Here is a 13,045-nt window from a genome sequence, read left to right as displayed (position 1 = left end):
CCCATGCAGCAAATCCCCCCTCTCCACGTTGCTGGAATGGTCCAATGGAAAGGCAGAAGCCAATACAGTTGGTTCCAGCGGCGTCACAGGAGTTGCCAGAACGTGACTGTGTTCAGCCATGAACTGCCTCAGGGACTCCGGCTCCTGATTTTGCCTCGAGGTTGACTCCTGAAGCCTTTTCCACAACTGGATGTAGCCACAAGGCAGTGGAGGTTTGAGGTCAGAGTTTCCTTCTCTTAGATGAGCTGCCTTCCTAGGCTGACGAGTTGGTCAGAATTCTGAAATGGGGGTGAGGTATTTCCCCTCTTCAACAGTAATATGTTGACAGTAACATCTACCAGAATATGTTTAGCACTAGGTGGGGCAGATCCCCCTATATGCATTTGGCATCATCATAGGTTCTCCTAAAGATGTTTGCACATGGAAGTGCCGCATTGGTGGTAGTTATTACAACAGTCCCACTGGATCAGGCCATAGGCCCATCTAGTCCAGCTTCCTGTATCTCACAGCAGCCCACCAAATGCCCAGGAAGCACACCATAAGAACATAAGAACATAAGAACAGCCCCACTGGATCAGGCCATAGGCCCATCTAGTCCAGCTTCCTGTATCTCACAGCGGCCCACCAAATGCCCCAGGGAGCACACCAGATAACAAGAGACCTCATCCTGGTGCCCTCCCTTGCATCTGGCATTCTGACATAACCCATTTCTAAAATCAGGAGGTTGCGCATACACATCATGGCTTGTACCCCGTAATGGATTTTTCCTCCAGAATCTTGTCCAATCCCCTTTTAAAGGCGTCCAGGCTAGATGCCATCACCACATCCTGTGGCAAGGAGTTCCACAGACCGACCACACGCTAAGTAAAGAAATATTTTCTTTTGTCTGTCCTAACCCGCCCAACACTCAATTTTAGTGGATGTCCCCTGGTTCTGGTATTATGTGAGAGTGTAAAGAGCATCTCCCTATCCACTCTGTCCATCCCCTGCATAATTTTGTATGTCTCAATCATGTCCCCCCTCAGGCGTCTCTTTTCTAGGCTGAAGAGGCCCAAACGCCGTAGCCTTTCCTCATAAGGAAGGTGCCCCAGCCCCGTAATCATCTTAGTCACTCTCTTTTGCACCTTTTCCATTTCCACTATGTCTTTTTTGAGATGCGGCGACCAGAGCTGGACACAATACTCCAGGTGTGGCCTTACCATAGATTTGTACAACGGCATTATAATACTAGCCGTTTTGTTTTCAATACCCTTCCTAATGATCCCAAGCATAGAATTGGCCTTCTTCACTGCCGCCGCACATTGGGTCAACACTTTCATCGACCTGTCCACCACCACCCCAAGATCTCTCTCCTGATCTGTCACAGACAGCTCAGAACCCATCAGCCTATATCTAAAGTTTTGATTTTTTGCCCCAATGTGCATGACTTTACACTTACTGACATTGAAGCGCATCTGCCATTTTGCTGCCCATTCTGGATCCTGGTGCCCTCCCTTGCATCTGACATTGCCCATTTCTAAAATCAGGAGGTTGCACATACACATCATGGCTTGTAACCCATAATGGATTTTTCCTCCAGAAACTTGTCCAATCCCCTTTTAAAGGCATCTAGGCCAGATGCTGTCACCACATCCTGTGGCAAGGAGTTCCACAGACCAATGTTAGTTTGATGTTAGGTCGCTGTTCAGTGTTAGTTAGGTCACTGAGAGGTGTGGCAGTTTGAGGATTATAATTGTTTGTTACATGGGGATGTCCAAGGCAAATAAAGGCCATTGCTTCAAAAATGTGGTTTTCAGGCTGAGTTTCTTGGAAACTTGTCCGGGCTTCTTTAAAAATCGGTTGCCCATAGCTACTGAGCATATGAAGCTGCCTTCTACTGGAGTTCAGCAAAAAACAAGGAGCAGAACGGCAAGCCAGAAAATTAAAAACTAAACTCTGATGGGTGCAGGAGACTGTTTATTGAATGAGAGAAAAAAAATCAATTGCAGTCCTGATGTGTTGTGAGCCAGTAGCTCTTTGTGGGCTGAGACAATGATGACTTGGGAGAGCTGTGCCCTGCAATGTGGGAGGCTACCTTGGACTGAGTCACATCACTGGTCCATCTAGCGGCCATCTAGCGGAGTATTATTGTCCACAATGACTCTTAGTGGTTCTCTAGCATTTTAGACAGGAATCCTTATCTCCCCTGCTCCCCGCCTAGCTGTTGAACCTTGGACCTTTTGCCTGCAAAGCACATGCCTTGCCCTCCATGCGGAAGTGTTTTGCAAGGAAACTTGACTGTTAAGGACAGTCAAGGTTCAGCGGTGAGCAGCCATTAGGCTTCTGGGAGCTACTTTTGTGTTTTGTTTTGCAGAACCTTTCTTATTGTATGACCACCATTTTGTCGCATGCTTATCCTCCCCAATCCATCATTTTGCAGTGGTCACTCCCCTGGCAACCTGGGGAGTGCAAAATGATGGATTGGGGAGGGTGAGTGTGTGACAAAATGGCAGTCGTACAATGACGTCACAGATACAGAGCGTGTACACTCTGCTCCTCTGTTCTAAGTAAGTTTATAGTTGGATTTGAGCCAGAGAGGACAAGGGAACTTTAAAACCACCAGGGTGTGTGGGCGGAAGCTTCAAGAGTGACTTTACCTCACTGCTAGGGCTACCAGTAGCTCTGAAGTGACCTTCTGCCTGCTACTGGACTGACAGCATGTAGTGAATTGTATGAAGAAACATTTTTCCCAGGTACTGTCTTCCATGAATTTATTTAGTGCTGTACTGAAATTTATCAGTTAGGCTAGCTAAATGGAAGCTTCATACTCGGAGACAACCTGTTTCCCTATTCATAGACCTCTTTCTAGTCATGTCTTGCTTCCAAGAGTCTCGTCACTAGAGGAGACTTGATGGAATTTGGTCTGATTTTTGAGGCTTCTCATATCTTTTTCTAAAGCTTGAAATGGGAAAGCAGATGGAAACAAGTGTGTGTACTCGCCTTTATTTAAAAACTTTATATCCTGTGCTTTCCCCTTTCATTTGGGAGGCAATCTTTTAAAATGCAGATCAAAAACAAACAACAATGATGCTAGAATCGAGTTGGATCAGAATAACAGCCCATAAACTGTCAGTCCGTTTTTCCAACCAAAGGAAAAAAGCCAACTGAAGCAGGAAGGACTGTGCTGGAAGTAAATCAGGGAAGGCACTGACCTGGCTCCCTAGATCTGACTATGGTAGGTTTCATAGTCATGACTTTCTCTGTGGTGGTGCCGACTTTCGAATTGCTGCTAGATGTACTTTTGTCGGTGATGGAACAAGCATGAAGTTGCTCCCTGAGGATTTCAGAAAGATTCATGTAGGAGGGTGCAGTCCCTTAGATCAGTGGTTCTCACACTTTTAGCACCAGGACCCACTTTATAGAATGAGAATCTGTCGGGACCCACCGGAAGTGATGTCATGACCAGAAGTGACATCATCAAGCAGGAAAATTCTTAGTGATCCTAGGCTGCAATCCTATTAATACATACCCAGGTGTAAGCCCCATTGATGATCATTGTTAAAAGCATGTACAGAGTAGCCTGTTGGAAGTACAGAACTGCAACATTTCCCAAAATGTAATTGCATACCATGATAGCATCAAGTCTAATATATTAAAAATAAAATGTTGAAGAGACCCACCTGAAACTGGTTTGTGACCCACCTAGTGGGTCCCGACCCATAGTTTGAGAAACACTGCCTTAGAATATTCAAGCCCCAATTCGTTTAGGGTTTTATAGGTTAAGACCAGCATCTTGAATTACACTTGGTTATCCAAGTGCAAGGCTGGGTCAAGGAATACTCCCACGTTGTGAACCTGTTCTTCAGGGGAAGTGCAGCCTCTTTCAGAACAGGCTGATGGTTCAATAACCTGGATCCCAGATTTCATCACTGATGGTACCTCTGTCTTAGACTTGATTTAAACTTGTTGGAGGTTGGTGTTGTGATGGATGAAGGCCAATGATGATTCAGAAAATCCTCAGCCACCTTATTGCTATATGGAAATGAGATATAAATCTGGATGCCATTCCCATTGGTATGTGGTGTGGCAACCAACTCCATGTCTCCTAACTTCTGTTCTTAGCTGCCTTGTTTGTTAGTGGTGAGGATTATATGTATTATTAGCTGCCCCAGAAGCTCTGGCTGAAAGGTACTTAGGATTGTTCCACATCAGTGTTTCTCAGACTGTGGGCTGGGACCCACTAGGTGGGTTGTGAGCCAATTTCAGGTGGGTCCCCATTCATTTCAATATTTTTTTTAATATACGTATTAGACTTGATGCCACCATGGTATGTGACTGCATTTGGGGAAATGTTACAGACTTGTACTTTTAACAGACTACTATGTATATTCTTTTAACAATGATGGTAAATGGGACTAACTCCTGGGTAAGTGTGGGTAGGATTGCAGCCTAGGATTGTTAATTTTCCTGTTTGATGATGTCACTTCCGGTCATGACATCACTTCTGGTGGGTCCTGACAGATTCTCATTCTAAAAAGTGGGTCCCGGTGCTAAAAGTGTGAGAACCACTATTCTACATGAATTAATATTGTGTCAGGCAGGTGAAGCAGAACTGATCGTTAACACTGTTTCCAAATCTACTTATCCATTTGTGGCGTCAGCTCAATGCTATTGCACCTGCATGAAAGCTGTTTCAAGATCTGTACATTTTGACTCCTGCACAGACATCTGGAATGGAACTGGTATATATGTTGGGAGTGTAGTGTATTATAAATTGCTTCTGGTGAGGTGTGCATGTATGTGGTAAAGCTGGATTGCAGAAGAAAGGAACAGGTAGTAAAGCCTCACCCCCAGCAGTGTCTGTTCTAGTGGCTGTCTGCTGGTATTCATTTGCATCTTTTTAGATTGTGAGCCCTTTTGGGACAGGGAGCCATTTAGTTAGTTGATTTTTCTCTGTAAACCACTTTGTGAACTTTTAGTTGAAAAGCGGTATATAAATACTGTTAATAATAATAATAATAAAGCAGTAGAATTTAGGGCAGGAGTGCTCAATAGGTGGATCGCGATCTACTGGTAGATCACGAAGCAAAATGAGTAGATTGCGGAGTGCCGACCCCCCCCTTCAGGTGCCTCTGGGAGGAAATGCCGGGAGTAAGCCCCATTGTACTCAATGGGGCTTACTCCCAGGTAAGTGTGGCTAGGATTGCAGCCTCACAGCCTAATCCTAGGCATGTCTACTCAGGAGTAAGTCCTGTTATACTCATTGGGGCTCAAGGTACACCAACATACATTGTACACATAAATGTTATATGTTATGATGGCGCGAACATTGTAAAAAAAAAAACTCTGGTAGATCTCCGGGCCTTGCTGGGTTTCAGAGTAGCTCTCGAGCCAAAAAAGTGTGAGCACCCCTGATTTAGGGTGTGCAGGCAGGAAAGCTTCTGAAAAAACAACAACACATGAAGGCTATAGTTTTGTATCAGAAAGTTGTAGGTTACGAGATCAGTAGATCACTTGGCTAAACTGGCTCCTCTAAGTCTCAGTTAAAGGTGTGGTGATGGGCAGAAGGAAACAGTGTTCCATCTTGCCATTCAGGTGTTTCTGCATAGCAAAGCGGTGTTCTTTCAACTACAGTTCTGAAGTTGTTTTCCAGGGAACTCTGAAGATCCTTGATTCTTTGCAGAATGTTTTTTTTTTTGGGGGGGGGGGAGGAACAGATGGGTGCATTCCATGGTTAACTTCTCCCGAGGCAGCAGTGTGATTCAACTGACCTGACAATCATCATGTGTGGGCTGTGGGTATATATAAAACATGCCGTAGAATCCTCCATAAACGCAGAGATTGTGTGACAGACACTTGGTTTCTCAGCAAGCAAACCAGTACAGAAGATGTAAAAATGTCTACTAAATTAGAAAGTGTGAAAACACTTTGTATGTGAGTATGTATGTATGTATTTATTTATTTATTTATTTATTTATTTATTTAAGGGATTTATACCCTGTCTTTCCACCTCGCTTAAGGGCCCTCAAGGCAGCTTACAAAATAATATTTAATACAATAAAAACAATTAAAACCATAAAGACAGTTACAACTCAATTGGATCAGATGTTTCGTAAAAGATGTTTCATTAAAAATACCCGTCCCCTGTATCAACATTTAAAAGCTTCCTTACATAAGAAGGTCTTGAGACCCTGCTGAAAGGACTCTAAAGTTCAGTATAGCCTTTACCTTGGAAGCAAATGATCTTACTTAGTAACCTTACAAATGAACAAAGAGAAATACAAGCAGAAGTTTGTCTTAGGGAAGGGAATTAGAATGTAGCACTGAATTAAGCAAACTTATTTTTAAATTGTTTTTAAAATAGGTTTTCTTGGGTCTGATATCAGAAAATGTAAATATTTGGTAGGATATGCAGAGTCCAGACCCTGCATGGACTGTGCTGTCACCATGTAGATTTATTAAGCTAGATAAATGATAAACTGCTTTTGGTAATGAGTTCATTTTTGCTCTTAGCAGTGTTCTCATCTGTGGGCTAGTTCAGGTCAACAAGAAGTGTTAAGTTCTTGAGCCACAGTTCCCTGGTACTCACAGGGACAAGTGTGTTGAACCTGAGAAGAGTTTGAGAGAGGATGTTACCAGACCTACTGCCCAAAGAGGTGGTGAGTCAAAAATTATACAAGACCACTATCTCACCCGTAGTAACACACCTTGAATCCTAGCCAGAGTGTTCCTTCAAGGACACACACGTGTTCTTTTCCCCATCAAGTGATCCAGAAAACACACTGTTCTGTATTTTTACTTGCAAACAGTGTAATGTTTCTGATTCTCCAAACCATGGTCTTAAGAGTTGGGAGCAAACCCTGAGTTTGGGCCTGCTTCCTCCTTCTCACCTGGTTGGTATGATGAATAACTTGTCTGCACATACCATTGCTTGCTGTTACATTGGAACTTGCAAACCAAGGTTTGAGTGAGCCCCCCCCCCCCCGGTCCAGGAGGTTTGTTTATTTTTAGGCTTTTTGCACCTATGGGCCTTTGAGGCATCGATGCCTGCGTTGGCTCGGTCATGTCGTGAGAATGGGTGATTGCCGGATCCCAAAGGATCTCCTCTATGGAGAACTCGTGCAAGGAAAGCGCCCTACAGGTAGACCACAGCTGCGATACAAGGACATCTGCAAGAGGGATCTGAAGGCCTTAGGAGTGGACCTCAACAAGTGGGAAACCCTGGCCTCTGAGCGGCCCGCTTGGAGGCAGGCTGTGCAGCATGGCCTCTCCCAGTTTGAAGAGACACTTGGCCAACAGTCTGAGGCAAAGAGGCAAAGAAGGAAGGCCCATAGCCAGGGAGACAGACCAGGGACAGACTGCACATGCTCCCGGTATGGAAGGGATTGTCACTCCCAAATCGGCCTTTTCAGCCACGCTAGACGCTGTTCCAGAACTACCTTTCAGAGCGCGATATCATAATCTTTCGAGACTGAAGGTTGCCAACAGACCAGATTTAAAAACTGTAATTAAAAATGGCTGTATAATAAGCATGCAGTAGCAAACCACACCAAAGGCTGAGAGAGCCAGGATATGCTATTCCAGTGGTTCTTACACATTTAGCACCAGGACCCACTTTTAGAATACGAATCTTTCAGGACCCACTGGAAGTGATGTCATGACCAGAAGTGACATCATCAAGCAGGAACATTTTTTAACCATCCTAGGCTACAATCCTACCCATACTGACCCAGGAGTAAGTCCCATTTACCATCATTGTTAAAAGAATATACGTAGTAGCCTATTAAAAATGCAGGTCTGTAACATTTCCCCAAATGCAGCCACATACCATGGTGCCATCAAATCTAATATATATATTTAAAAAAATGAAATGAATGGGGACTCACCTGAAATTGGCTCATGACCCACCTAGTGGGCCCCGACCCACAGTTTGAGAAACAGTATGCTATTCAATGTAAGCTGAATATTTGACAGAACAGAAGGATATTTATTGCCTGAAGAAAAACTCCACTGTCTAGACCACAGAAACCTCAAAAGGGAAGGAGTTTAGGTATAAAAATAGGTCACCACAGTTAAGCTGGGTCCATAATGGGAAGCAGCAACATCTGAGCACATGACTTGATCCAGTTCTCTAAAGCAGGGCTTGGAGGTTTTGAAAAGTTGCTCTTCAATGTATCTCAAGACTCTTACAGTATGTAAGCATTTATTTCCAACATGACGTTGTATGAATTCATTCAGCCCCCCTCAGTGAGCCTCTCTGAAGGGCAGCACTTGTTGCCAAGTTGACCTTTTCTTCCTGTTATGATGTCTTTGCCAACTTGCATTTTACAGAGTCATCAGAAAGAGACAGATTAGCAGGGTGAGCTGATTGTTCAGGCCACACCACAAATTGTAACTAAGCTAACTGTTCTGCTTCTGCCTCCTGCCACAGTTTGTAAGCTTATAGAGTATTTGAATTTGTACTATTGCATTGCCAACAATTGGCATATAATTAGCATTCAGCACGAGCCGTGTGTCTCTAGGCTTGTTAACAAGTACTGTATGCATCTCATGTGTACCAGGAGTAGTTATAATGATTTGCTGAAACCCAGAGAAGCGATGAAATGACCCTGAGTTCAGGGCATTGCTTTTCTTGCCTGCAGAGTTCATTGGTGTGCACCTGCCCGGAGAATGCTGGCATGTTCATTTATAGCTGGACTTCCAAAGCAGCTCCCACCAGTTAAAACTGGCACACACCCAATGAAAACAAGACACAGGGCCCTGCCCTTGGGGATGATAAACAGAAAGACACACAAGGGAAAGGAAGACAAGGGGGAGATACTGGTTTTTCCTTGAAGGGAGAGGTGTCTGTGTGTTTTGTGTTGTGGTGTAGTTAAAAAATGACCCTATCTACCATCCGCAGTGGTGCAGCTGCATGGGTGGACCAGACCTTCCTCAGCTCGAATTTGAAGACTGGTTGTAGCATTGGCTCGCCTGCAAAATGATCTTGTATTGGTATATTCTTGTAATTCAAGAAGGGGGAGTTTACCCTGCATGATCCTGTTTCAGTCAAGGACAGACCATTCGTCTGTCTAGCTTAGTATTGTTTGCACTGTAGCACTCTTGGATTATTGACAGGGTTCTGTCCCTTCCTTACCTGGAGATGCCAAGCATTGTACCTGACACTTTTGATATGCAAGCATGTGCTCTTAAGAACATAACATAAGAACATAAGAACAGCCCCACTGGATCAGGCCATAGGCCCATCTAGTCCAGCTTCCTGTATCTCACAGCGGCCCACCTAATGCCCCAGGGAGCACACCAGATAACAAGAGACCTCATCCTGGTGCCCTCCCCTACATCTGGCATTCTGACTTAACCCATTCCTAAAATCAGGAGGTTGCGCATACACATCATGGCTTGTACCCCATAATGGATTTTTCCTCCAGAAACTCGTCCAATCCCCTTTTAAAGGCGTCCAGGCCAGACGCCATCACCACATCCTGTGGCAAGGAGTTCCACAGACCGACCACACGCTGAGTAAAGAAATATTTTCTTTTGTCTGTCCTAACCCGCCCAACACTCAATTTTAGTGGATGTCCCCTGGTTCTGGTATTATGTGAGAGTGTAAAGAGCATCTCCCTATCCACTCTGTCCATCCCCTGCATAATTTTGTATGTCTCAATCATGTCCCCCCTCAAGCGTCTCTTTTCTAGGCTGAAGAGGCCCAAACGCCGTAGCCTTTCCTCATAAGGAAGGTGTCCCAGCCCCGTAATCATCTTAGTCGCTCTCTTTTGCACCTCTCTTTTTGCTCTCTTCTGCAGTGTTATTACCCTACACCAAGAATAATTGGGCACTGATGGTTTTCAGACTTTTCTGAAGAACCCTGGATTTCCTCCCTCACTGAAGGCAGACAAACCTTTCCCGCAAAACAGGTGGCCCACCACAACCAGTCTTCCTTCCAGTGCGCAGCAATGGGGGTAGGGAGTGCAGGCGTTCTCAAACCCCCATTTAGTTCACACAGAGTGATAGTTAAGCTCCAACAGGACTGGTCAGCACCCACTGTGTACCATGTGGACATTTTAGAACATACCCCAGAGTCCCTTGCAGTATTTTGGGTTTTCCATGATGGATAAGTCTGCTACGGAATGGGTTCCATGAACATGGAAAGTCTGATAACCACTGCACTAATGAACATGGATGTTTGAGCTGGCCTTTACCTTCCATGCAGCATGGAATGGGGAGACTTGGGGTGGGGAGAGAAATGGAACACTTTATGTAGAGCTTGTTGATGGCACCCAAGGCCTCGTAATCCTGGTGAAGTCTTAATGTGCTTCTGTTATCTCTGTTGTGATGTGTGCAAAGGAATCATCTTGGTGTTATCTTTCCCATTCCTCAGAATGGAAGGAACCTACTTCGCTCTGAGGTTTTTCACATTTTGTTCAAACAGGCCCCTTATGCTTTCCTTCCCATATGATCTGATTCATATGTCCTCATTTCCCCCTGCCTTAAATAACAGCACCGCAGACTTGCTTCCTCAGCTAGATTTTTTTTTTTTGGCAGGATGAGTCAGCTAGTTGTAGAACAGTTGTTATACCGGCATTACGACTCTTAAGATCTGCAGTGCTCTCACAGCTTCCTGGATCTTCTCTTTCTTTTTTCCTCTCCATTCTAATGCACACTAAGCCATAATAATGGAATAATGGGGTGGATAATGGAATAAAAGCTGTAATGATATGGAATAATCATTCCACAGTGAGAGGGCCTGGGTTAAAGAAACCTGAAATATAACAATAGTTAGGAAATCTGTCTCCAGTGGGATTGAAGTGCTACAAGGATGTTTGAAGATGCCAAGATGGTAGTCCCACACACGTTGCTTAGGAATGAACTCCCTTGGTAACTTTTAATTCTAAGTAACATACATAAGAGTGGGCTGCCTGATCTGGCCCTAACTGGCTCACACCACCCCTATGCTGATGAAGTCTAAAATAGCTAGTACAGGGGTCAAACATAAGGCCCGCGCACTGGATACAGCCCATCAAAGCAATTTCTCTGGCCTCTGTTATAATTGGACTCTCCCAGTGTGGTAACTGGCTCTCTCATTTCCTGAAATTATTAACAACATTTGCATGTTTGTCTTTTGCAGCTAATGAGTTTCTGTGTGAGAACAAACTGCTTATTTCTGGGCATCATCTGCTTAATGATGTCACTTTCAGACTTCAGCAGGCTCCAAGAATGCTAACCGGCTCTCTGTATGAAACGAGCTTGACACCCCTGAGCTTGTAGCTCAGTTAAGTGTCCATCCAGAGCAAGGGAAATATTGATTACATTGAAATAGCTCTGCAAAACTTTGTTTAAAATTGACAGTGCGGCCAATAGATTGGATCCTTGCAGCCTTTGGCTAAATGGTAGGCCTGGCAGAGAGGGAAAGGAAAGGCTGTAGCATTTGGCACTCTTCAGTCTAGGAAAATTACCCAGTCAGTAACTATACAGCTTTTGCTTAAAGATCTCCAACAATGAAAAGTCTCCCCCATTCCAAGGCAGACTGTTCCACTGCCAAACACTTCTTTCCATCAGGAAGTTCTTCCTAAAACTGAATCAATCTATTTATCAATCTGTTGTCATTTTCTTTATGTCCAGAGTTTCTGTAATTCTTCAGTAAAGAAGGAAGACAATGGGTTTGAAGGTTGCTGTACTGCTGAGCTGCATCCTGGGAATCAGCACCCTTCCCCTAGAGGATCCGGAGGATGGAGGCAAGCATTGGGTTGTCATTGTAGCAGGTTCAAATGGCTGGTATAACTACAGACACCAGGTAAAGTGTCTCGCGCAGCGGTCTAAGTGTTGACTAAATAAAGGTGTATCGGTATAATGGTCAGACTTGGGACAAGAAGGACATGGGTTCAAACCCTTAGGCCAATCATAATCCTTCCTTCTGAGTGAAAATGTATAGGATTGTTCCATAAGATGGGTCAGGCTGCAGTTCTTAAAAAATTTAATTATTTAATTAATTTTGACATTCTCAGATATTTTTCTTCCATAGGCCATAGTTACTTAGCACCAGCTAGGCCTGCGGTTCTCAAACTTGCAGGAAGTTTGAGGACCGCAGTAAATGCCTGCATGGGAGCGGGGAAGGCAGCAGGGGCAAGGGGAAGGCAGCAAAGCGATCCCCAGGATTGTGTCGCTAAGGGGGGCACAGGGACTGCCATGCACTTACCAGTCCTTGCTGCAGCCTCCAGGGGGTGCGGGAAGCCCTGCGTGACACTCTGCAGGGCTCCCCAACCTTCATGATCGTGCCCGGCCTCCGCAAAACCGGAAATAGAGTGTGATTGCTTAGCTTTCGCTTTCCAAGACATGGGGAGCCCTTTGGAGGCTGCTGTAGCCGCTGGTAAGTGCATGCCAGTCCCTGCGGCCCAGTTAGCTGTTGGGAATCCTGGGGACTGTCGCTGCCTTCTCCCCGCCCCTTAAGGGGAAAGAGTCCAGCGCCCACAGGCTAGGGCGTCACAACGCCCCAGTTTGAGAAGCCCTGATCTAGGCCAATTGTTGTCGAACGTTTTGGCACCAGCTTTTTAGGGTGACAGTTTGTCAGAACCCACTGGAAGTGATGTCATGGCCAGAAGTGACATAATCAAGCAGGAAAATATTTAACACCCCCATACAATAAAATCAATCAATCAATTAATTAAAAGTTAACAATAAGTATAAGTTTAAAAATAATGAACCACCCTCTGAACACTCCCAAGCAGTTGTTGATCAGTTTAAAAAAAAAATTCCCCAAATATCTCAAAGGCTGCAATCCTCATCACACTTACCCAGGAGTAAGCCCCATTGACTATCCTTGTTAAAAGCATATACCTAGTAGTCTGTTTAAAAGAACAGATCTTTAACATTTCCCCAAATGCAGTCACGTACCATGTAGCATTCAAGTCTTATTTATTAAAAATAAAATACACATTGAAATGAATGGGGACCCACCTGAAATTGGCTTGTGACCCACCTAGTGCGTCCTGACCCACAGTTTGAGAAACAGTGATCTAGGCTTTATAAAGCACAAATGGGGGGGGGGGTCATTCTTCATCCCTGCTTGAAG

General features: G+C 44.6%; 1 protein-coding gene across 1 annotated transcript in view; it reads left to right on the top strand.

Moving 5' to 3' along the window:
• Positions 1-13,045, top strand: part of LGMN (legumain) — a 33,522-nt gene that overhangs the window by 1,952 nt on the left and 18,525 nt on the right. Inside the window, exon 2 of the mRNA XM_066612164.1 lies at positions 11,599-11,770. Within this exon, the coding sequence (XP_066468261.1) occupies positions 11,633-11,770 (138 nt within the window). The 5' untranslated portion in view covers positions 11,599-11,632. The remainder of the gene's footprint in view (positions 1-11,598; positions 11,771-13,045) is intronic.

Source organism: Tiliqua scincoides, chromosome 1 (genome assembly GCF_035046505.1).
Source record: "Tiliqua scincoides isolate rTilSci1 chromosome 1, rTilSci1.hap2, whole genome shotgun sequence".
NCBI lineage: Eukaryota > Metazoa > Chordata > Lepidosauria > Squamata > Scincidae > Tiliqua > Tiliqua scincoides.
This window is presented reverse-complemented; position numbering and strand designations above follow the sequence as displayed.